The sequence below is a fragment of the Tachysurus fulvidraco genome, chromosome 1 (genome assembly GCF_022655615.1).
Source record: "Tachysurus fulvidraco isolate hzauxx_2018 chromosome 1, HZAU_PFXX_2.0, whole genome shotgun sequence".
Lineage (NCBI taxonomy): Eukaryota > Metazoa > Chordata > Actinopteri > Siluriformes > Bagridae > Tachysurus > Tachysurus fulvidraco.
In genome coordinates, this window is record NC_062518.1 from 11,401,130 (window position 1) to 11,427,652 (window position 26,523).

The window sequence follows — 26,523 nt, forward strand, 5'->3', positions numbered from 1 at the left end:
TTATTGTCTTCCTTTCCAGAGGATGTCATAAGTTCTGCTGTTTCAGTTCTACAGACTGCGTCGTTCTCTATTTCTGTCCGGTTCTGTCTCTGCATTGTTTTAAACTGCTCAGAGATCTGCACTTGACTATGATGAGAGAGGCTGCTTTCACTCTGACTCGTGATCTTATGCCTCCACCTCCACCACTAGTTGATGGACACGATATGCTTATTGGATGTTCGGACATCTCTCCGCCGTTCTGTCCGAATTTTTTTGAGCATGACAGTTTAAAAAAGAGCCGTTGAACGTATCGTTTGTCTGTAAAGGGTCAAAGTCAAATGTCTGATGATTATCTTCAATTAATTCCTTCCTGTTTGAAATACTGTATATTTTGAAGGCATTTCAAGCTCACAAATTAGTAACCAGACAGACTAGACTTTTTGGCGGCAGAGGCATCCGCCCCAATGCCGTCGGCGTCAAGTTCTAAGTTTTTAACCATCTCCTTATGTGCTCATATGAAAGGAAAGAAATACTCATGTGACAGTAACACTGTAAATATAACAATGTTTTATAACAAGTACTAGCTGTTTTTAGTGAATGACTACAGTAAGCAGGGTAACTTGCTCGCTAGATTCATTTTATTATCAGGAATAAAGATTATTATGTAAAGGTTGCTTTACATCTGTGGTGGTTGTTTGCCTTTGCTGTAACTCTGGAGGCAGAAAATTCCTGGAGCTTCTTTTGTGACGTGACACTTGACAGTTCTACTTCAGCTACATACAGTCTAATCACATACAGGTTTATGTGCCAAAAATAGCCCTTTTGTTATTTTTAGTGACATTGCAATATTGCTAGTGGAATATTTTCAATTCACCAAGACCAGATTTTCATTAGCATTCGATTTTCTTTTTTTCTTTTTTTCTTTTTTTTTTTTTTTTTTTGCCAGGATATAATTTTTTACTTTTCTTAAAAAAAAACCCCGACAGCAGCAGTGATTTTTAAAAGTGGCTGCAAGGTGGGTGTAATTCTATAGGAAACTGTAAAGCATACACTGGATGTTGAGGGGGAAAAAATGACACGTGTGGAAGCACTCAAATAAAGAAGGGAGAATCACGGCCACTTTACGCTTTACCAAGCCGCGAAATCCAGAAATATCAAACGCTGAGACAGGTCAAGAGCTAGAGCCCATATATTCATATATGTTCAGATACATTTATTCGAATATGGATGTTCACCTGCTCTTCAGAATTTTTTTAACAGTATACGTGTACTGTATATTTCTAATTTTCTTATTATATCACTAGTGCTGATTTTGCGTAAAGAGAAATTCCTTAACTTCTGTTTCTGACACCAGGCATCTCGGACACAGAAAGCAGCACCTGCCTTTGGAGCATGGGTTTGACCAATTCTTCGGTTCTCCTCACTGTCATTTTGGACCCTATAACGAAAGTGTCTGTCCCAACATCCCTGTTTATAACAACTCCCAAATGATTGGAAGGTATGTATCTCTACAGTCATGTCTGAAAATGTCTGCCTAGAGACAATAACCCCTGATTTCTCCCTCAATCGTTTGACTACCACCATGGATAAATTAATCGTTTATTTTCCTTTTGGCTTGTGCGGATGCCAGCTGTGTTCGGGTTCCCCCATTATCTGTCAGTTTGTTCTCCCAAACCAGCCATATGTGCATTCAGGGTCATTGCTTCTAGCAAGTGTGCCGCTTTTGTGCTTAGCTGTGGGTTTAATGAGCGTAGCGTACCCAAGCTTGGCCAGACGCGTACACGCAAACACACCAACGTACACACACCCAGGAGACGGCAGGTTGCTTCTGTGGTGTGTTAGGACACCTGGAACAGCCAGAGCATGAGAACTGGCGAGGCAGCAACACGCATCCGCTCACACTCATAACACAGCCCGAGCTCTACAGAGACTCACTGTGTGCCTCGCTAAATTCAGTTCTTAATCACTCTTTGGAAAAACACTCTTCAGCAAGCTGCTGTTCAGAAGACAACCTCAGTGTTGTGTGAAATGTACTTGAAAGTACGCTCGTTCATGAGAGGAAAGTGGGGAACTAACTAAGGCTGTGTTCCAATACTGTTCTTTCACAACCTTGTTGACTTCCCCTTTGATGAATTCCATCTTAAAGACTATTGCAGTATGTGATTAGCACAGCTGAAGTCTGTTAGATGACCGTTTGGAAGCTTGAAGGATCAAGTCAACGTAATAGTTTATTTAACTTTATGAGCAGAAATTACCCAGAAGGCATTGCAAACAGACGTGGTCTTCTTTTCAAAACACTAAAAAAAAGTGCATAAAGCTGTTAATGCCTGTTTGTTGAAACAGGAGGAACAGCATACTTATATTTCACACATATAGCATTTGATTGCTGATTTAACTGGATTTGTGTCGCTGACTGCTCCATCTGTACCTGTCCTGATCTAATTACGCTCCTAGCTAGTTAACAAGAAGGGACTTAACATGCTTGCTAGTAGGCAACTCTTAGTGTAACTCTGGATTTTTGTGACCAAACTACGTCCAAAACAAAGGCTGCTTGGGAGGGAGAACTGGGACTTCAGCTTGGGGACGGGTGGTGGGATAGTGTTGTGAGTGGCTTTGGTAATGTCTTGTGTGCTCGTCTCGCACTCATCCAGTTTAAGGTGATTCACAAGGTGCATTTTTCTAAATATAGATTGTCTCGAATTTACTCAGATGTCGAGGACAAATGTGACAGATGCTCTAAATACAATGTCACCTGAGTCACATGTTTTTTTCTGCCCACGACTATATAATTATTGGTCAGGTAATTTCAGTACGATGTCCACTATTCTGGGAGTACATTTGCAACCCTGCCCATTGATTGCTATATTTGGACTTCCAGATAAAGCATCTCAGTTAAACTCCATGCAAAAAAGAAGTTATTAGCTTTACATCATCGTTGGCCAGACATCGCCTTCTTCTTCAGTGGAAGTCCTCTGTCCCACCATCTCACTCAGAATGGCTAAAGGATACAGCGGTTTTTATATAAGCTTAAGAACATTCATAAATGGCAACCGTTTATTTCATATTTCTTAGGCCTTCAGGTTTTCCCGGATTAGGTTTTCTTTTCTTTTGTAAATTTAAAATGACTTGTATTCGATAATTAAAAAGGGCCGGGACCCGGGTGGGGGGTGGTTTGTTTTCTTCTTTTTACTTTCTTTCCGTTATTGTTATTATTGTTATTTTATTTTACTCATTTTTTATGTAAAACCAAAATGGGATTCTGTATTGTTATTTGACTTTGTTTGTTTGCAATAAAAAGACTTCACAAAAATAAAAAAATCCAGTATAACTGCGCACATGCTAAAAAATAAATAATATAAATTACTTGTTACTCAAGTCAATTGAGTATCTGTGGTACAACCTGCTCCCGCTACACACTCTGTGACATGAGTTAAAGCGACTACTGTGTATTAAGGTCAGCCAGGTCAGGTTATAAAGCATTAATGGGACACATAGCGCATTGTGTTTTACAGGTATTATGAGGAATTTCAAATCAACAGGAAAACTGGGGAATCAAACCTCTCACAGCACTTTTTACAGGTGAGATTTACAGTTCCACATAAAATATTTCAGTGAATTTAAAAAAAATCATATCCTGCAAAATGATGTTTATTTATTTTATCCGATGAGACTTACAAATGAGGAAATACGAGCAAAATATATCAAGAAAAGGACAAAGTCTTAGTAGTGCTAGCATACAAGACTTTTAATTGAGTGATTAGAGAAGCAAAGTTTTCTTTTCCCTGGAAAAGGTGGGTCCGTAGCCATTTTTTGACAACAGTGGCAGATCTGCTGTCCTGATTGAGGTTAGTTCATTTTACCACTCCGGGACAGACGGTTTGAATGCTCTGGAAAGGGATGTCGTGCCTCACTGAGTCAGCACTACCAGGCATCAGTCAGTAATTGATGGAATGAAATGTTCTCCTGAGTGGCACCAGAAATTTTATCTGCATGATTGTTCTTAACGATTATATATATGTTATGTTTTGATTATATGCCATGTTTTTTTATTCGTCTAAAAGCAAACCTGAAGTGAGCATTTACTGTAGATTGTTGGATTTTTTTTTTACCCATCCATACTCTACTGCTGGTTCTATGCTCTGATGCTCTGCTCATGTGTGTACAGGAAGCACTGGATTTTATCTCACACCAAAACACAGCCCATCAGCCTTTTTTCCTCTACTGGGCCCCAGATGCCACACACGATCCAGTTTATGCTTCTAAGAAATTCCTGGGTCGGAGTCAGCGAGGACGGTAAGATCCAGATTGTATTAAATTATTGATGTCCAGATGTCAAATTCGAAACCAATCAACCATAACATTAAAACCATTGACAGGTGACGTGAATAACATTCATCATCTTGTTACAATAACAACAGATACGACTAAGGATGCATTAGGTAGCTCAGTGAACAGGCAGTTCTCAAAGGTGATGTGTTGGAAGCAGGAAAAATGGGCAAGTGTAAGGATCTGGATCACCATTGTTTCATGGACATGGATCACAACTGTTCCATGTTTTCTCCATTTGTGAATAATGGCTCTCACTGTGGTTCGCTGGAGCCCCAAAACTTTAGAAATGGCTTTATTTTTTAATGGCAGACATTTTTTCACATAAGGGCCATGTAGGTTTGAATTTTGTTTTCCCTTAATAATAAAAAACCTTCATTTAAAAACTGCATGTTGTGTTTACTTGTTACTAATATTTACATTTGTTTGATGATCTGAAACATTAAAGTGTGTCAAACGTTTAAAAAAAATAAAATAAAAATCAGGAAGGGGGCCAACACTTTTTCACACCACTGTATGTGAATCAGAAGTGGACCATGGAGCAGTGGAAGAAGGTGAGCAGGTCTGCTGAACCATGACTTCTTTTACATGGTGTGTAAAGTCAACATTTAGAGAGGAGATGACACTAGGGCTCACTATGGGAAGAAGAAGGCAAGCTAGGTATGAACCAGCTTAACCTGCCATGCCTTTATATCTGCTGACAGATGCTGCTGCTTTAACTAGATGACAGAATAGTTAGACAAGAACATTGTTGGGTAAAATAAGTCAAACTAAAGTAATATAAGGAACAGGGGAAAGCTGACAGAACTAAACTTCACAGCAACGAGACAGCAAATTGTCTTAAATGTGTGAGAGAAATAGATAAGTCAATACTCGTATGAGAACGGGGATCTCTCTGAGAGAGAGAGAGAGGAGAGAGAGATCTATACTTAAGCAGACCCAACCACCAAAGAGAAGAGGAGAAAGCGAGAGAGAGTATCGAACACAAACGATAGTTTATTATAGAGAGATGTGGGTATTGGATTGCTAGGAGAGCGAAATAGAGAGAGATAGAGAGAGAGAGAGTAGGAGCGATAGTATCTGTCTAGAGGAGGGAGTCTTCTATTCTCTCTCTCTCTCTCTCTCTCTCTCTCTCTCATATTCTCACTCTCTCTCTCCTATTCTCGCTCTCTCTCTTTTATTCTCCCTCTCTCTTTCTCTCTCTCTCTCTTTCTTTTATTCTCTCTCTCTCTCTCTCTCTCTCTCTCTCTCTCTCTCTCTCTCAGTTCAGGAGATAAACTGGCTATTATTTTCAAATCAAGTGAACACCTCGGTTTTTCCCTGTAAGTTTAAATTGCTTGAATAAATGTTGATTTTAAGCGGCTCACTGGTAAAACTAAAGTAGAGGGAATGTGTTGCTCTGTGCTCGTTTAGTATTCCTCATGATATCTCAGACCTTGCTAATCAGGCATTCTCTCAGAATGCTCAATGAGGTGTGTTGAGAGCAGACAGAAGCGTAAGCTGCTTTAGTCCCAATTCTTATTTTAGAAAGCATCCTTATTAAGAATAGTATTCTTAAGTATCCTCATTAAGAATAAAAATAATGCTATTATTCCTTTTCACACTTCTGCCCTCATGGTTGCATTGAGGAATTGATGATTTTTTTTTACTATTAAATGTTTCGGATATATTTGTAGTTTTGGCCTCTGTTGTAATATGCTGTTGATGTTACATGTAGAATTTTTGATGCTTTCGTATAGCTTCATTGTTGGTCTATATAGAAGTCCTAAAATGTGTGATGGTGTGTCTTGTAGTTATGGTGATGCTGTGATGGAGCTGGACCACAGTGTGGGGAAGATTTTGGCTCAGCTGGTTGAGCTGGGCATCGACAAGAACACCTTTGTGTTCTTCACTTCTGATAACGGTGCTGCAGTGATGTCTGGACCAGGGCAAAGTGAGGAGCTGGAAAACTTAACACCGGAGCTCAGTGTTGCTCTCTCTGTTTCTTTTGTGGCTTTGTTAAGTATGCTTGTGATTGAGTTCTGTCTGTGTTTTCAGGTGGCAGTAACGGACCATTCCTTTGCGGAAAGGAGACAACCTTTGAGGGAGGAATGAGGGAGCCTGCTATTGCTTGGTGGCCTGGACGAATCCCGGCAGGAACGGTGCGAATTTCCCTATTAGCAAACAGCACTAATACTATAGCAGGGTATTACGCTCACTCATAATTCTATATGTTTAACAGAAAAGCATTGGTTTCTTCCAACGTTACAGATATTATTATTATTTATAAGACTGGAGTTGGTTCTACTTGCACGTTGGTTCCTGGAGTTCCTTCGTTGTTGTTCCGAACTTTACTTTTCTCACAAATAAAACGCATGACTGGAGGTCATGGTATGTTGAAATGTAAACCAACAGTAAAGATGTATCTCCGGCATCTAGTCGCTCCAGCATCGATGTGTCTGGGTAGCTAACTTCAGAAAACTTGTGTGAGTGGTGTTTATGATCTCTGTTCAAGTACAAAAAATGAACTTGGCTAGTCATGCGTGTAATATAGTTTGCTAAGTCTGAATAATAATGCTGTAGAAGTGGAGTGTGGAATGAACTAGACTGTAGACACCTGATTTCAGTGCAACGTGTCACTATTTACAGCTTAATCTAGCCATACACTTCACCAGCTTGGAAGAATCTGATAAGTTTCAATAAGCATTAATAACCTTTAGGCTAAGGGGGATAATGATAGCATACATTGCTTTGCTGTAGAAGTCAGTTCATCTTAAAAGTATGGGGATAAATTAGGGCTTATGGCTTCTATCCAGAGGGGAAGAATTGGATAAATACATTTATTTATTCAGCAGTTAGTGAATGCTTTTGGCTTTAATCCGCTAACCGATCCTTCTCAATTGTTTTGACTTTTGAATCAGTGTTAATGGCCTCATCAGGTATTGTAATTCAATCCCTCTTCTCAAAGGAACACACCAGAATCTCCTGCCTTTTTTGACAAAGATACAAAAAAAGCAAGTTGTTTTTTTTTCCATTTGTGTGTGCATGTGTTTCTCAACACAACTTCTGAGACTGTCTGTGCTCCTTCTCTCCCTCTCTCTCTCTCTCTCCCTCTCTCTCTCTCTCTCTTTCTCCTGGCTGAGAGGAAGCCTCTCTTTACTGATCCGCTAAAGCTGCACGTTCTGCAAATGACTTTTAATTGTATTATGGGTGGCTGCGAGACAGCGCTAAGGCACAGGGTAGGGATTTTTGGAGGATCTGGAATGGTGAGGTGTCTGCGGGCCGCGTTAAGCTCTGCCCCCGGCTCGTATCTGACGGGTGTGCAGGACTCTGATAGCGCAGAGAGGGATTGGGAACGTCTTAAGCGGCTAATCTGTTTGTGTGTTTGCCGAGGTTGGATTGAGCTGTAATGAGGGCTTCTATATCTGAATATGCCAGGCGTGTGGGATAAAGGACAGGCTGGGGAAGAGGAGGAGGGGTGAGTGGGTCGGGTGTGTGTATGTGTGTCTGAGAGCATGTGGAAGCCTAGAAGTTGGCAGCAGAGGGAAGTTTTGTTCGTGTGGATGCCAGGTGTTCAGGGAGTGATAGAGTGGTGGAGGAGAGGAGCGGTGGAGTGGAGGGCAGTGCCAGGGCAAGCAGGTGTTCCATGCTGTTAAAATTTGCCCGCCAGCTGCAGAGTAAACCTGACCCAGCTTTCAGATTCTAGCTCTGCTTCCTCATATGGGACACACTGATACCAGCACTGTTTTTGCAGCTTGTGCCTTATTATTATTATTATTATTATTATTATTATTAATATTAATACAGAATGAGGCTTAAGAACGAAGGCTTTTAAAATGTTAGGGTCACTATGCTCGGTTGTTGCTATGAAAGCCTTTGGGTTTAAATGTCGGCTAATTTAATGCCTTCTTCTATTCATATATTTATACAATCAACTAGCAATATTTACCATCTCAAAGTTCATTTCCTTTTTATAATGCTATACACTAGCTAGAATAATAATCATAATACCTTTTTAAAGCTAGTTAGGTGATTGCAATGTTGAAGCAGGAGCAAATCTGTATAGTTTTCAAATCAAAAAAGTTTATTGTATACTGTAAGATTGCATAAGTATTTGGCCCATTAGGATGGAGTTAAAGGTGGGGTCTCTGTTGTTTGAAATCACCAATGTTGACATTTGAAATCACCAAAACAAACACGCCCCTAACCCCAAATGGGTCCCACCCCTGTATTGATAGCTCCACCCACACATACATACGTAACCCAGGCAACTAATGGAAAGAAATGTCTTTATCAAAGCTGAACAAACAAGCAAAAATGACACACAAGCATAATCATGCAAAGGACAAAGGCATATATTAGTTCTGTGTAACAAAGCAAAACCAACGTTACTCACCAATCAAGAAGGAAAAAAGCGTCTCGGCGTCTTAAGTAAAGTCGGTCACATTTTCACAGTTTGGAGTTTCCCGAGTCAGTAACTCCTGAGCTAAACGCTGTTACTACACAAGACACAGTTGTAGCTGCCTCTCTGTATTACTACGATAGAAAAGAGGTGTTATTTGTGTAGTAACAGCGTTTAGCTCAGGAGTTATTGACTCGGGAAACTCCAATCTGTGAATATGCTCCAACTTCCTGCTCCCTCAGTTCTCTCCAGCGCTGGAAAGCTGACCCTATATTAACACGTCCTACTTCTTGCCTTATCGTAAGTCTTTCTTCGCTTTCTTTCTTTGCTTTTATCCTCCATGTCAATGTTAAAACCGCTTTCTGCTAATTTCACACATGCGCACTGAACACTCTCTCAGCCCATATTGACAAGCCCCGCCCCTTTCTGCTCTTTGGCTACACGTTTGTTTTGTTTTTGTTTAGTTTGTCGTCCCGACTCAGTTTTCTGAAGCATTTCTCAAACAACGGAGACCCCACCTTTAAACTGAGTGTAATCGACTGCATTAAGTGTAAAATGATCTCCGTGTAAATACCCCTGACCTGTGGGTCACGTTAACACACTGGCCCCTTATTTTATAGCTTCTAAGGGTATTAAACCCAAACAATCTGTGTGTGCATGTCCAATGCATTTTCAGCATCCTGCACGACCCAAAATGCTTAATGATTTCCAGACGTGGCAGGCTTCACTTCTGGATGCCAGCAGAAGACCGAGTTGGCTCAGGATGTGATGGAATGGGTTGGCAGAGGAACGTCGGCCAGCTCAGCATTCCCACATATGGACAGGGAGGATGCAGGGTTGCGAGGGGGAGGAGAATGGCTGAGCCACTGTCAGCCCCAAAGCTGCCAGCCCCATCGCTTAGGCTTGCTTTATCAGCTGATCCCCAGAGCTGGAGTGAATTAGACAGGGATAGCAGGTCTGTCTCCTCAGATAACTTCCTCTAGGATTTCCACCAAGACATATACATACCCAGTCTAGAATAAAGCACAGCCCTGCAATAAAAGGGGAGTTGGGGGGGTAGAGTTTAAATGGAAGATAAAGAAATGTCATCCTTTTTTCCTTGTTCGTTTGTTTGTTCTTTCTTTCTTTATTTCTGTATTTCTTTCAACAATGTATTTCTTTCCCAATTGAGCTGGATAAGATTCGCTGGTGGTTGTAGGGAGTCAACTTTATTAATTGTCTTCTTTGATTTCTCCTTTTCCTCTGTGTGTGTGTGGTTGTGTGTGTGTGGTTGTGTGTGTGTGGTTGTGTGTGTGTGGTTGTGTGTGTGTGTGTGTGTGTGTGGTTGTGTGTGTGTGTGTGTGTGTGTGTGTGTGTGTGTGTGTGTGTGTGTGTGTGTGTGTGTGTGTTTGTGGATAATGGAATGTGCCAGGCCGTCTTCAGCTGAGAAGGTGGCGGATGGAGAGAATGGAGAATTCACAGAGGCTGAGGCAGGTTTTGTGTGTGTGTGTGTGTGTGTGTGTGTGTGTGTGTGTGTGTGTGTGTGTGTGTGTGTGTGTGTGTGTGTGTGTGTGTGTGTGTGTGTGCACTCACAGCACAGCCAGCTGCTCAGGGTTGATAGCACTATCTGATTGTGAGCGTGCCGTCTCCCTCAAAGGGCCGCTCAGGAGAGAATGGAATAGAAGATCAAGGATGACAGCGAAAAAATGGCATTTTATCGGAAAATAGTTCAAAGTTTATAAATAAAATAAAGCTTTATTTTGTGCCGCGACTGGAGAAAGGAGATAAAACTGCAGCTCCAAACGTGTCCCATCTCCCCCTTTTCTCTCTTTCTCGTCCTCCCTCCCTCATTCCCTCACACCCGGCCTCTTCAGTCGTCATTTACAGAGCTGTTTGTGTGGTGTATAATAATGCTGAGCCTGAGATTAGAGGAGACTGGAGAAGCGCATCATCAGGGCCCCATGGACGGACTCCTTTTGTGTTTCCCTGTTGGGCTTCATGGAGAGGGTGTGTGTGTGTGTGTGTGTGTGGTGTTGTGATGTAGCTCGTATGATCAGGAGTCACCAGGTTCCTCCTCTCATCCCCTACAGTGACCATGTTTTATTTTAACACCATGAGAAAGTGTTTGTACTATTTTACTATTTAACATATGCATATAAGAGATACATATAGGACTACATTATCATCGCATCACTTGTTGCACAAACACAGTCGAATAATATCATTTAACGATGTTGAACTTGTTGGCAACATCATCTTCATAACTACAGTGTAGAAAAGACCAGACATGTTATTACAGTGAGTGTAGAGTAGAAGCAAATTGTTGGCTGATTCCAGTGTAAAATAAACGAACACTGTTGTTGCAGAATTTTAGTGTGCAGGAAGTGAACTATATTCAGTGCTACTAAGATTCAATAAGTATGCATTTCATTCTCATTCTTTTTGTGTCTCTGTCCTTCTCTACTCTGCGTTGTCTTTTCTTACTAGGTGAGCTATCAGTTGGGCACCGTGATGGATCTCTTCACTACCAGCCTTGCTCTTGCCGGCCTTAATGCTCCTGATGACCGGATCATTGATGGCCTGGATCTGAGTTCCTCCTTCTTTAACAATTCAGTAATAGAAAGGTGCAAACACAAACACACACACACACACACACACACACACACACACACACACACACATGTGAGGGTTAAGAATGTACTGATACGCCACAGATTTTTAAAAAATGTGACCACTGGAAAAGAGAGGTGCAGTCTGACAGACAGAGAGCCAGATTGACTGAGAGGCAGACATACAAACTGATAGACAGACAGGCAGACATGCAGACAGAAGGGCTGACAGACAGACAGACTGATAGACAGACAGACAGACATGCAGACAGAAGGGCTGACAGACATACAGACAGACAGACAGAAGGGCTGACAGACATACAGACAGACATGCAGACAGAAGGGTTGACAAACATACAGACTGATAGACAGACTGACAGAGAGGCAGACAGAAAGACTGACAGAGTTGGGACAGACAGGGGCGGCAAGTGAGAGGGAGAGACCACCACAGTGGATAAGGTGTTCTGCTGAGCGCGTAATGGGATAAGGCTGAGGGGCACTGTTAGTTGGCAGTGCCCAAGCATGGGGCGACTTATCACTGCTGTCCAGAATTCACCAATCCTATTTCACACTCAACAGGCCTGTTTTCTATTACCGTGGCAATGAGATGATGGCAGTGCGGCTCGAGCTGTACAAGGCACATTATTGGACATGGACCAACTCGTGGGAGGAGTTTAAAAAGGTCAGAACTAATGATGTGTGCAGTTTCCTTTTTTTTCTTGTGTTCTACTGTCTCATAACCTAACCTTAAAGATTGTGTGTGTGTGTGTGTGTGTGTGTGTGTGTGTGTGTGTGTGTGTGTGTGTGTGTGTGTGTGTGTGTGTGTCAGACTGAAGCAATTTTAAAAATGCATTGATTTTTTTTAAATCTTAGAAATCAAGCCTAATCAGTATTAAAGTTTGTCCATTTTAGAGCCTTCTGTGATCTTAAAAGAACAAAAAAATCCTACACTTCTTTACACATTTCTGAAACAAAGTTGTTAGTTGTGTTCTAGAAAAAAAGTAGGAGTTGATTTAGTCTGAGACCAAGAAACAAACAAGCAAAATCCTCTGCATCTGCACATGCATGGCAGTGTTAAAGGCTTAGAAACAATTTAAAAAATAACAAACTGCTCATTTAATGTGGTCATCACACCTCAGTGAGGATGAATCGTCTGTCGCACCACCTTTCATACTACAAGCTTGATGTAGTGACAAAAAGAAGAGAGAGAGAGATGGAGAGTTAAAAACACACTCTTTCATTCCTTGAATGACACTCAACATGTAGACCCCAGAACCAGCTCTGGCCCAGGGCTTTTCTTCCCTGAGTTTGTTTTATGCCCCATCGGCTGCTTAAATTGCCCTCTCCTGGAGGGCCACTGAATCAATAGACACCTCCTTTATCAGCTCATGTGAACTGGAGTGGAACTTCACAAATAATGGCGGCTGATTGCCTGTGAGCTGTCTTATCGATTGTTGAAGTGGCAGAGGGACACTCGGAGAGGAGTCCTTGTAGTTAATATGTTTTTTTTTGTTTGTTTGTTTTGAGCAGGAGTGTGTGTGTGTGTATGTGTGTGTGTATATATATATATATATATATATATATATATATATATATATATATATATATATATATATATAGTGTGTGTGTGTGTGTGTATGTGTGGCGCTTAGAAGACAACTGCAGAATTCAGCCTCGACTTGCCCTTTGACCCCTGAACCTCTGTCTCGTTTGTCGCCGCTGTAAGTCCAAGAAGCCGAGCTGCTGAAATTGATTTGGATGATTTCGGATTACATGAGTATAAGGGTTCTTTAAAACAACCAGGTTTTCCCTGCTGGTTTCTTTGCACTTAAATGTGGTTGAAATGATGGCTTAATAGTATCATTCATGCGGGTGCATTCCTCTTGAAGACCCACGAGGGTCACTGAAGTGTGAAATGAGAAATTTCACAGAGTAAGTGCTCTGCATCCGATGCTCCTTCCTGTCAGAAATCATAGGGGTGAAAAATGAAATATGAAAATGGTTTATTGTGGTTCCACTGGCGCGAGGCCAGAGGCCAGCTAGAAAGATTGTTGGGTCATATGTATAATATAAGGACTATAAGATGAATTCTTGCTCTCTAGCCAGTGGCATTTCTTTATTTGTTTTGACCCTAAGCACAGTAACGCTATTATCGTTATTTTTCTGCATACTTAGTTATACAAAATTACATATCATCCTCTTCGTCATATTTCTCTCATGTGTACTCTCTCACTGAACAATTCCTTACAGTACAGCATTTTATTAACCACTTCAAAATATAATGTTTGACCAAAAAAAATGAATCCCTCAGAATTTATGGTAGTACCTTAAAAAACTTCCAGGTCTAGGTGTGCTATTGTCATGTATACACTAAATAGCCAAATGTTTTTGGACTCCTGACCATCACACCCATATGTGGACCTTCTCTAAGCTGCTGATCTCATTAATGCTGTCATGGCTGAATGGGAAATTCCCAAAGTCTCATGTTAATATCTAACCTTCATACAAAAGTAAAAAGTGAGCTTGATATACAGTGGTGTGAAAGTGTTGGCCCCCTTCCTGATTTTTTTTTAGTTTGTCACACTTTAATGTTTCACATCAAACAAATTTAAATATTAGACAAAGATAACAAGTAAACACAACATGCAGTTTTTAAATGGTTTTTATTATTAAGGGAAAACAAAACCCAAACCCACATGGCCTTGTGTGAAAAAGTGTTTGCCCCCTAAACCTAATAACTAGTTGGGCCGCCCTTAGCAGCGAGAAACTTGCAGTGAGTCTGTTACAGCGCTGTGGAGGAATTTTGGTCCACTCATCTTTGCAGAATTGTTGTAATTCAGTCACATTGGAGGGTTTTCAAGCATGAACTGCCACAGCATCCCAATAGGATTCAGGTCAGGACGCTGACTCGGCCACTCCAAAGTCTTCATTTTGTTTTTCTTCAGCCATTCAGAGGTGGGCTTGCTGGTGTGTTTTGGATCATTTTCCTGCTACAGAACCAAAGTTCGCTTCAGCTTGAGGTCACAAACAGATTTTTACTGCTGGTATGATGTTCTTTTTACTAAAATGTTGTGTTACTTTTACGCCAGATGTAATGGGACACACACCTTCCAAAAAGTTCAACCTTTGACTCATTAGTCCACAGAATATTTTCTCAGAAGTCTTGGGGATCAAGATGTTTTCTGGCAAAACTGAGACGAGCCTTTATGTTCTTTTTGCTCAGCAGCAGTTTTCGTCTTTGAACTTGAATCTTGGCCATTTTTGCCCAGTCTCTTTCTTATGGTGGAGTCATGAACTCTGACCTTAATTAAGGCAAGTGAGGCCTGCCGTTCTTTGGATGTTGTTGTGGGGTTTTTGTGACGTCTTGGATGAGTCGTCGCGCTCTTGGGGTAATTTTGGTCGGCCAGCCACTCCGGGTAAAGTTCACAACTGTTCCATGTTTTTGCCATTTATGGATAAAGGCTCTCACTGTGGTTCGCTGGAGTCCCAAAACTTTAGAAATGGCTTTATAACCTTTTCCAGGCTGATATATCTCAATTACTTTCTTTCTCATTTGTTCCTGAATGTCTTTGAATATCTGCATGATGTGTAGCTTTTGAGGATCTTTTGGTCTACTTCACTTTGTCAGTCAGGTCTCATTTAAGTGATTTCTTGATTGTGAACAGGTGTGGCAGTAATCAGGCCTGGGTGTGGCTAGACAAAATGAACTCAGGTGTGATAAACCACAGTTCTGTTTTAACCTGGGGGGGCAAACACTTTTTCACACAGGGCCATGTAGGTTTGGATTTTGTTTTCCCTTAATAATAAAAACCTTCATTTAAAAACTGCATGTTGTGTTTACTTGTGTTATCTTTGTCTAATATTTCTATTTGTTTGATGATCTGAAACATTAAAGTGTGACAAACGTGCAAAAAAAAAAAAATCAGGAAGGGGCCAACACTTTTTCACACCACTGTATTAGCATTTTTACTATGTACAAGCATATGTTTGCAGGTCATACTATGGTGTTCCTATCGGTGGCTTTTAGAGGGCCGTTGTAAAAGCAGCAAAGGTTTTAATAAAAATATTTCTGACAGTATCAGAACTATGTCAGCTGTGTTTGGTTGCAGCCGCATTCAATTTGCTGTCGTTTGATTCTACTGTCTAAAACCAGATGCCCGAATACACAACAAACGAATTATTTTACACTGTGAGAGTTGTATTTTAAGGCAGTGGAACTTGGATTGAGAAATGGTGTTGCAGTATTGTAGTATTTTAGATTGGTGTATTATTATAGCTGTGTGTTTTGTTTAGTATTATTATAGCGGCGTGTTTGGTGTATTATTATTGCGGTGTGTTTGGTGTATTATTATAGCGATGTGTTTGGTGTATTATTATAGCTGTGTGTTTGGTGCATTATTGCGCTGTGTTTGGTGTATTATTATTGCGGTGTGTTTGGTGTATTATTATAGCTGTGTGTTTTGTTTAGTATTATTATAGCGGCGTGTTTGGTGTATTATTATAGCATGTGTCTGGTGTTTTATCATAGCGGCGTGTTTGGTGTATTATTATAGCATCGTGTTTGGTGTATTATTATAGCGGCGTGTTTGGTGTATTATTATAGCATGTGTCTGGTGTTTTATCATAGCGGCGTGTCTGGTGTATTATTATAGCGTCGTGTTTGGTGTATTATTATAGCGGCGTGTTTGGTGTATTATTATAGCGGCGTGTGTGGTGTATTATTATAGCGGCGTGTGTGGTGTATTATTATAGCGGCGTGTTTGGTGTATTATTATAGCATGTGTCTGGTGTATTATTATAGCGTCGTGTTTGGTGTATTATTATAGCGTCGTGTTTGGTGTATTATTATAGCGTCGTGTTTGGTGTATTATTATAGCGGCGTGTGTGGTGTATTATTATAGCGGTGTGTGTGGTGTATTATTATAGCGGCGTGTGTGGTGTATTATTATAGCGGCGTGTGTGGTGTATTATTATAGCGGCGTGTGTGGTGTATTATTATAGCGGCGTGTCTGGTGTATTATTATAGCGGCGTGTCTGGTGTATTATTATAGCGGCGTGTCTGGTGTATTATTATAGTGGCGTGTTTGGTGTATTATTATAGCGGCGTGTTTGGTGTATTATTATAGCTGTGTGTTTGGTGCATTATTATTGCGGTGTGTTTGGTGTATTATTATAGCGGCATGTCTGGTGTATTATTATAGCGGCGTGTCTGGTGTATTATTATAGTGGCGTGTTTGGTGTATTATTATAGCGGCATGTCTGGTGTATTATTATAGCGGCGTGTTTGGTGTATTATTATAGCGGCGTGTCTGGTGTATTATTATAGCGGCGTGTTTGGTGTATTTCATTTGTTGGCTGACCCTAGATCAGTGTGTTAGGAACATTTTTTTACCGGGACCGAAGTGATGAACTGTGCGTGTGTGTGTCGAAGTCCCAGTTCCATACATAGCCTTTGCCCCAGTACCTTCCTCCTTCCCCAAATTGAGAACACTCTTCTTCCCTCCTGCTGCCACACACACACACACACACACACACGCACACACATACACACACACACACACACACATACTGATGCCCTGCAGTCTCACCAGAGTCTTGTTAAAGAGGTACCACAATAGCTTCAGGCAGTGTAACGTCAGAAAAATGGAACAAAAATGCACACAGATTTCCATACAGCGGGTCTGTTCTTTTATCATTCTGAATCCTCCTTGTAGTCTGAGGATTATTGATGTTTCCACTGCATCTCTCCATCCATCATGTCTCTTAATTGAATTTCTGCTGAAGAGCGTGTCATAAGGGTCATCTTCACTCGGTCAATATACCTCATGCTTTCAATATGTTGGTATGATGTTATGTGTAAATATGGATCTGAATAGTAGGTATTTATTCAGATACTTACTTAAAAAATAGGCATTCATAATTACAAAATTATAAAAAGCTACTAAAATGTGGGTGATGGGGTTTGTACATGTGAAACAAGAGCAAAAATATGGAACAAAGAATAGAAACTGGACATTTATCTTTTGGGATTTTGTGAATATTTGATTTTATTTTTGCTGTTTAAATGTTGTTTATTGCGTTGGAGTTTATATGCCATTTTAAAGGCTAATTTGTTTTTCTCTTGTCTAAATGCTGTGCCGCAAACCCAGATTTTTCTGTGCGTGAGTATTTTAATGAAAATGTCAGGAGAAATTTGCAAAATTAAAAGGTAAATATAAAAGGTTTTTTACCTAAAAATCACTTTCTTCAAAAATAAATACATGTTAATAAATGTCCAAATACACCTAGGACCAGATTGTGGCCAGAGAAATAATATTTTAAATTAAATTGTTTTTTTGTTTTTTTACACCATATTGGTGTAAATATTAGCTTTAATTCAAAATATTTTTTATCGTCCCAGCAAACTTTACACGGTCCCAATGTGCAAATGTTTACAGGCTCACGATTAATTGCACAAACAACCTGACCACCTAAAGGCTGGATCCCCTGAACATCAGCAAAAGCTGAGTTTTTGTCCCTTGGGATGCTTTGCTAAGGCTTTACTTGACTTCACTTGCTGCTTGTTTGTGTCTCTTTCTGCCTTCAGTTTTGTCATCAGTAAGTGAAATGCGAGCTCAGTTGGTTTGAGTGTCAGTTGAATGACTCGGACATTTAAGAGCATTTAATTTCTTTGCCTTACAGTAAGAAGCTCTTGGTTTAAACATGTAAGTTCTGGATGTTCATCTGTTTTTACTAGGTAGTGAGGGTTTAGCAGTTTTGCCAAATTTGACTGGATCTGAGCAGAAAATAGAGCTCCTACACACTTCAGGATTCATCCTGTTACTTCTATCAGCAGTCGCGTCATCAATAAACACCCAGTTCCAGTAGCAGTTGTACCTGCCAATGCCATAACACTGCCATCACCATGTTTGACAGATGATGTTGGTATGCTTTGGATCATGAGCTTTGGAAATTTAAGCCTTGGAACCATTGTCACACCTTTTCTCTCCTTAATTTGTCATGAAATAATGAGGAAACAGGCCACTAATGTTGAAAGTAGACAATTCAGTCTTGGTAGCTTTATCTTAAATTCATGGTGGTGGTATAACTGATACAAAATTATGAAAATTGTGTCACTGTCTGAATACTTGTGGACCTGTAAAGGTGTATGTGATTTTTCAGTCCTCTGGCTGACCTGCAAACAGTTGATTTTTAAGTTGCTTTAGTTACTTCAGTATAAAATCTTGCCTATGATTTTGTTAGTCTATATTAATACATTATTTCCCACAGGGTATAAACTTTTGTCCTGGCCAGGAGGTTCCAGAGGTTACCAATCACATCCAGAGGGAGCACACCATGCAACCTCTCATTTTCCATCTGGGACGGGACCCAGGAGAGAAACGTCCAATCAGGTATGGCTCGAGTAAGTCTGTCAGCATAAGTAAGGCCTGATTTGTACATCTGCATATCTGGGTGTCTTCACTCCTTTAAACTTTTGCACATAATGTAAACATGTCCACTAGGAGGCAGAAAATAAAAGTCTGATTGGAAATGTGTCCATGAAACACTTAGTCCAGACTGAGTGGTGTAGAAGTGAAATAGTAGACACTAACACTCAGGACACTTTGGCTGTACTTGCATTGTTTAATAGAAACCGTACGTGATGCTACGGTACCTCTCTGCTGACCGTTTACAATGCTTACAAACCTCGTATTGCTTTGTGCAGTTCAGACACTCAGACCAATGGTGTCCGGTGTGGATACAGACTTCCACTTCATCCCAACTAAGCAGATACCGCACCTAAGTACACTGAAAGCCAAGATCAACTGATTTAAACAGATGAAATCAGTTCTGGCTCCGTTCTGCTTGACCCGAAATGAACACCTACTCCTGTCTTCTGCAGATAAGGCTGGACACCTTGTTTTAGTGGCTCCAGTGAACAGAACATGAACGGAATACGATCGAATTCACTCACTAAAACTCTGACCTGTAAAGAGTTCAGTACTTTCATCAGTCATTCAGCACTCGTGTAGAAATTCTTGTCAGCACATGAAGTAATGGACGTGTTTCTGTTTATGTGGAAGATCGGTGTTGTAGATCAACCGGCAATGGATGGAATTAAGGCATTGACTATTGCAGGCTAAGTAGATTTTTAAGGATTTTTGTTTTAACCTCATGATGACCAGTTAACAATCCCTTTTAAATTCCGGAGGGACGTCTTCTTGGAATTGTGTTCTTAATTGAAACCAGCAGTGGTATCGTCCCAAAGCGGTATGGTCCCAAAGCGGTATTGTCCCAGGCAAATGTCAAAAGGCAATTGAAACTGATCGAAACTGATTTCACTGATTGAAATAAAAATGACATAATCAGTTACACTCATACTGTAATATTTACTTCATAGTTGATCTCTGCATTAACATGTAAATGCTCTGTGATACTCTTTTTGGCTTCATGCATGCGTTCCATTACTATTTCTAAGCATGCACGATCATGAATAAACAAATTAAGTTATAAAAATAGTATATGGTATTTAGGCAAGGTGACTGGATGGAACATAAAATTGTGTTTATGGCAAATTTTATGTTTTCTGCGATATTCATGAAGGTTGCCATATTATTGACCCTAATGATATGAGAAGAATAGAGTATTTTATTCTGTAGTGGAATTTTGAAACCTAATTGTAGACGCTGGCCTTCGGCTCAGCGGACATCTTCCAGCATCTTATCTAAGACGTTCTGTCATAAACAGCGATGGAGGTCTTTGGTATCATCCCTGTAGTCTCTGACTTGTTTGTCTGCCTCGGCTCAGTGCCGCCTGCTGAATGGAGAGGAGGAGGAGGAGGAAAAGGAGCGAGAGACTGAATCTCTCCGATCGATACTGATCCAGATTGATCTGCACGCTCCGAGGGAGGCTGATTAAACGGCTCTTTTCGTGATTGCAAACAGCGCCTTAAAAGATCATTATCTGCATGTGCACGAGCTGCTGGATAAAATTCTAAGACAGATTGTCGAGGTGGCGCTGGAAGCCGGAAGGAGACACTGATTAATGGACACTCCTGTGGTCACGGGATTGTAAAAAAAAAAAACAAGGCTGTGGAAACATGCTTGCTTTTTTTTTTTTTTTTTAAAAAAAAAGTCATAATAATAATTGTCATTAAAAATTTTTATAAATTACCAACAACTTTGGTAATGGAGGAGAGAGCAGAAGGTTTTGCCCTGACCTCCTACCCCTGCTCTGTGAGTTATAGACAGATCCAGCTCTATCTGCCTTTATTTGCTTGTTGTCAGTTGTATTATCCTTTTGGCCCTTAGGCTATTGAAATCCCCATGGCCTGCCTCTCTTTCTATCTGTCTCATTCACTTCATCTCTCTCTCTCTCTCTCTCTCTCTCTCTCTCTCTCTCTCTCTCTCTCTCTGACACACACATACACATCTTTTTTTTTTCTTTTTAAATCTGTCAATCTCTCTCTCATTTCTCATTCTCCTACATACAGTACAACTCTCCTTTTATCATGTAAAGGAATCTCATATCTACAACACTCTCTCTCTCGTGTGCTCTTTCTTTCTTTCTTTCTTTCTTTCTTTCTTTCTTTCTTTCTTTCTTTTCTACAACCATTGTCTTTTCTGTGTCTTTCTCATCTTCCTCCTTCTCCTCCTTCCTCCTCCTCCTTTTTTTCTTTTCCACCTCCCTGCTTCCACCCCCAAGATATCTGCTCTCTCTCAAAGCAAGATGGAATAATTAAACATTAATGTTGTTTTTTGATCTCTCCATCCTTTTTTGCTCCATTGGACTCAAGTAAGGGAGCGAAAAGAGATTCTCAGAAAAAATCAATAGCTGTGTGGAAGGCTGTAGAATTTATTTGGCTTTCAGAAGGTGTTCGTCTTGTGTCACAATTTAACCCTTGCCATTCTCTTTGTGTGTGTGTGTGTGTGTGTGTGTGTGTGTGTGTGTGTGTGTGTGTGTGTGTGTGTGTGTGTGTGTGTGTGTGTGTGTGTGTGTGTGTGTGTGTGTGTGTGTGTGTGTGTGGAAGCGCCTGCTTTTGACTCTCTCCCCCACCTTCTTGCCACACTCTGTGTTCATTAATCTCAGTCTTTACCTAAAGAGCCACTTAAGATGATGTAGAGCCCGACTGAACATTCCTACCTCCAATCGTTCCCAACACAGCACAACACAACGCAGACCAACACAATATAACACAGCTCATATAAGTGTAATTTAATGCAAGACATTCAAACACAGCTCTGACAAATGGTATTCAGCACAAACCAACCCAGTACACAGTTCAACACTGCACATCATCCAGCACAGTTCAACACTGCACATCATCCAGCACAGTTCAACACTGCACATCATCCAGCACAGTTCAACACTGCACATCATCCAGCACAGTTCAACACTGCACATCATCCAGCACAGTTCAACACTGCACATCATCCAGCACAGTTCAACCCTGCACATCATCCAACACAGTTCAACACTGCACATCATCCAACACAGTTCAACACTGCACATCATCCAGCACAGTTCAACACTGCACATCATCCAGCACAGTTCAACACTGCACATCATCCAGCACAGTTCAACACTGCACATCATCCAGCACAGTTCAACACTGCACATCATCCAGCACAGTTCAGCCCTGCACATCATCCAGCACAGTTCAACACTGCACATCATCCAGCACAGTTCAACACTGCACATCATCCAGCACAGTTCAACACTGCACATCATCCAACACAGTTCAACACTGCACATCATCCAACACAGTTCAAAACTGCACATCATCCAACTCCACACAACATCAAACATAGTTCAACACTGCACACCTTCCTAACATAAAACATTTCAGTACATCATATCCCAATACAGTCGAGCACAACACAGGTGCTGACACACTTATTTATGGACACTAGCTTCATGGGCTGTATTGCTGAGTTATTTTAGTAAACACTGGATTTGTTTTGAATGTTTTATTTATGGTTTAATTGTTTTTAAACTATAAGACAATCTGATGTCTGGATTGGTCATTTTCTTCTTATGGGTATCATACTGCCTTTTGTGGAATGAATGATGAACGAGAGTGTTAGCATTGCACTGGCAGGGAAAACACACTAACTAGGACAATTGACTGGTGAAATCTGTCCCTGGACACAGTCCCTGTCTTCTCCACCCACTGCTGCACACACTCCGTGGCCTTATCGCCCCACGCTGAAAACTTAAGCCCCAAGGCTAATGTTGCCAGCAGCACAGGCCTCATCTGCTTCCCACGAACGTTTCAGTCTCCAATCGATAGTCTCGACTGAATTGCTCAATTTCCACACAGAGAGAAAGGGCAGAGGTATTTGATTGTCTCTTGAGCTCAATTCTCTTGTCTTTCTCTCTCTCGTGTGTGTGTGTGTGTGTGTGCGCGCGCGTGCGTGCGTTTGAGCATGAGAGAGAGTTGGGCGTCTTTATTTGTCCATACTGTTGTGCAAGGTGTTTTGTTCATGTATGGACTTATTTTAATGGTTTTACAATAGAGCTTTTGGAAGGCAGAGAGGTGTGTGTGCACGTGTGGGTGCGTTGGAAGCAGTGGGGTTGTGAATCACTAATCAGTGTGGTGACACCTGAGCAATACCCCTGCCCCTTGGGTGTCATGCATTATAAATCAAAGGCCTGCATTTGCATGAGGTGTTATTATAATTTATGCCACTGCGGTTGTGGAGGGGAAACTGTTGGCGTGAACGATGCTAACGAACTGTGCTGACAGAGCAATTTTTTTTCCTTCAGCCGGACGCTCGGCATAAATAAATACACCAGTGTTAATTGATTCAGTGCTTATGGGTTCTGAGTTTAAGGTATAAGACATAATGCGGCAAAAGATGGGAATTGTTATCAAACTATCCAACATCTACTGTACCTTAAACCGAAAACTTAATTAAACATGATTCTACAATCTAGGCTTTCTAATTTATGAGCTGATCATCTTCTGTCTGAGCCAAGCATTTCTCTGTAAGTTCAATACAAACAAAATTATTGAAAAAAAAAGTGCTGTGTAGACTTTTTATATCCACTCTATGTTTAATTGACACGTGTCACAAATGTCTTGTTCCGGTCTCCGCACTTCTGTCTTTTGTGTAATAAGCCGACTCATCATTATCGGTTAGTGCTTGGATGTGGTGCATCTCGTGGAGGCGTTAGAGGAGCAGGTGTTAGTGTGTGGTGGAAGGCTGTGTTCCCTTGGGGGGAGCTGAAGCGCTGTGAGTGAAGGTGTGATTCGGACTGAGCCTGGGGTTATTACACTAATTGACCCTTCACCCCACGCACACACACACACAAACTCCCAGGGGGCCAATCAGGAGGCGGCGCTGACACAGGTGCGGCCTACCAGTGTATTAAGGGCGTAATTGCTGTGGTGATATTAGTGTGTGTGTGTGTGTGTGTGTGTGTGTGTGTGTGTGTGTGTGTGTGTGTGTGTGTGTGTGTGTGTGTGTGTGTGTGTGTGTGTGTGTGTGTGTGTGTGTGTGTGTGTGTGTGTGTGTGTGTGTGAAGAAGAGGCAATTAACTCTTACAGGTCCTATTGAGGAAAGCAATTCTCAGAGAGCAATGGGTTTCACTACTGTTGTGTGTCCGTGTGTGTGTCCGTGTGTGTGTGTCCATGTGTCCAGCATTATGGAGCATACTTTAGAGACGATATACGTAATTATTATTGATTTCAGCTTAAATTTTAAATATTTATAAGCACATGATGATTTTTCAAATTGCAAAAACCATGATAGATGCAAAAAAAAAAAGGTTGGGAATTAAAAATCTATACGAAGATGTTTTCATTATTCGAAAAAATATACACCACCCACAAACAACAGTGTTTTATTTTTGCAGATCCTGAGTTTTCTATTTTCTATCATTTTAGAAACTATGAATTTATATATTTATATATCTTTATCTTATTTACATAAGAAAGAATGGATCCCATTAAATTCACTGTTTATGTTCTTGGCTTAATTCGTATCAGATGGTGTGATGTAGAACTAACGGTGTACGTTTTTCTCCTCAGGCATTTCATTGACCCTTTGTGTCCTCTGCTTTGTGTGTGCACTGCCATGCATGACTACTGTTCATCTCGAGTATATAACCGTTCACTGGGCTGTGTGTGTGTGTGTGTGAGTGAGTGAGTGAGGGGGAGAGAGAGAGGGAGAGATAGAGAGAGAGATGGAAGATAGCTTGAGTGTGCTTGACTTTACTGAAGAGCCCAGCTCTTGTCAGAACACCTCTTTGTGTGTGCACGTGTAATTGTGTATGTGTGAGCGTGGACGAATTGATGGCTCGGTGTGATTGCCCCGCTTCAGTGTGTGTATGATTGGTTTTGTTCATGCTGCAAGGTACATTCTTACTTTCCCTCCCCCATATCCATCTCTCTCTCTCTGTCTCTCTCTCTCACATTCTCTCTCTCTCTCTCTCTCTCTCTCTCTCTCTCTCTCTCTCTCTCTCTCTCTCAGCGTCCTGTCTAAGGAATATCAGCAAGTTCTTGAACGCATCAATGCCATAGTGGAGCAACATAAGCGGACGCTCGTGCCCGGAGAGCCACAGCTAAACATGTGTGATCTAGCCGTGATGGTGAGACGAGCCTCTTTTATCAGGGCATTTAATATTCTCCTTCCTGCCTCACCTTTGACTCAATTTCACACTGCTGTCTCTTTATTTATAACAACCAGCCAGGCTTTATGCAGTGTTTGTCTGTGTCTAGATTCACAAGCATTTCATTTCTAAATGATTCTAATAAAATTAGAGTTTATTGTATTTATCGTTTTATATACCTACACCAGTATTTCATTATCAGTGTGCTTTGATATAAACGTCCCAGTGAAGGAGGCTTGGCCTCACCTCAATGTCTTTAATTCTAACAACAACAACAAAAAAGTCTTTGCACAAGAATAAGAATCTTTCCATACGGCAGAAACATTAAATGATGTCCCAGCTAATACATGGCTGCATTAATTCTCACATGGTATTGTCTCACAAACAAAATACACACGCTGTAGTCCAGAACAATTGGCCCTTGAGTCGATTCACCCTCATGTGAATATTTCCTTTTTAAACGTTAATTTGAAAGGCAGCAGTAACTTAGGATTCAGATATTCTAACTTTTTTCTGTTTTTTGATCTGCTTTGACATCTTCAAGCGGTTTTATTAATTTTTTTAATGCACTTCATCTGTTGTAAAGAGCTTCTAGAAAAGTAATGTTTTTTGAATGCTCGAATGCTTTTTGTTCTCGCTCACTTTTCACTCAGTGGTGTATGTGTGTGTGTGTGTGTGTGTATGTATGTATGTATGTATATATATATATATATATATATATATATATATATATATATATATATATATATATTTCAATGTAAATAAAAATAATTTGGAAGGTGAGGGGAAAATATTTCCTTTGAGATGCGGTATGCCTGGTTAATCTAGAGATGTTGTCCTGCAGGTGGCACACAAAACTCTGGTGTAGCAACAGTGCCCCCCAGTGTCCAGTTTTATATCACACTTTATATTTATTAAACAGCAGGCTGTATAGTAAGGGTAACAACGCAGAATATTCATAATGTCTTTGTAAATGAGGTTTGTTTTGTTTTGACAGAATTGGGCTCCGCCAGGATGTGAGAAGTTGGGAAAGTGCCTCAAATCCCCACCATCTAATCCATGGAAATGTGAATGGCCCCACTGAACCATCCAATAAATATCTTTACATCACTGTACAGTTTTTTGGGTTTTTTTTTCCCATATAATGCTTATCTAAAGATTCTGATTGCAGTCATGATGAAGAGTTATTTTTTCAAGAATTAAATATTTTAGAATAAGACAAATTAACAATCATTATATAATTTTTTTTTATTTATTTACTTTTATGTAAAGTTCCAATTTTATGTTCGTTTTTGACGTCATTAGCAGTAGATAAATACAGTAGGTTTGACATTTGAAATATTTAGTAAAGGTTTATCTGTGCTGCTGTTCACTGATTTTATTTCTATTGCTTTTTTTTGTCACATGACTTCACTAGTAGTAGAATGTGAAATCTTAATAAGATGTGTGTCTTACTTTGACAACTTGACATTGGCCTCTTCTTTGAGGCTGAAACAGGCCTGTCCAAAAAGTCTTTACATTTGTACAGAAAGTGTGGTTTATGTAATGAAATAATTAGAGGAATATTTATCATTTGTTCTTGCTCCCAGGGGCATGGTGGCTTAGAGGTTAGCACGTTCGCCTCACACCTCCATGGTTGGGGGTTCCTTTCCT

The 26,523-nt window shown here is 40.6% G+C and overlaps 1 protein-coding gene across 4 annotated transcripts in view; it reads left to right on the top strand.

The window, feature by feature from the left end:
• The window catches only part of galns (galactosamine (N-acetyl)-6-sulfatase), a 30,524-nt gene extending 4,539 nt beyond the window's left edge, over positions 1-25,985 (top strand). For 3 of the 4 annotated variants that reach the window (XM_047822281.1, XM_047822293.1, XM_047822285.1), the window contains exons 5-16: positions 1,334-1,477; positions 3,492-3,558; positions 4,145-4,272; positions 6,099-6,238; positions 6,343-6,490; positions 9,399-9,641; positions 10,098-10,155; positions 11,153-11,289; positions 11,854-11,956; positions 18,544-18,665; positions 24,732-24,849; positions 25,868-25,985. In XM_047822281.1, the coding sequence (XP_047678237.1) occupies positions 1,334-1,477; positions 3,492-3,558; positions 4,145-4,272; positions 6,099-6,238; positions 6,343-6,490; positions 9,399-9,641; positions 10,098-10,155; positions 11,153-11,289; positions 11,854-11,956; positions 18,544-18,665; positions 24,732-24,849; positions 25,868-25,954 (1,495 nt within the window). In that variant the 3' untranslated portion in view covers positions 25,955-25,985. The remainder of the gene's footprint in view (positions 1-1,333; positions 1,478-3,491; positions 3,559-4,144; positions 4,273-6,098; positions 6,239-6,342; positions 6,491-9,398; positions 9,642-10,097; positions 10,156-11,152; positions 11,290-11,853; positions 11,957-18,543; positions 18,666-24,731; positions 24,850-25,867) is intronic. The other variant, XM_027133034.2, reaches the window with a different exon arrangement.
• Positions 25,986-26,523: the final 538 nt, after the last annotated feature.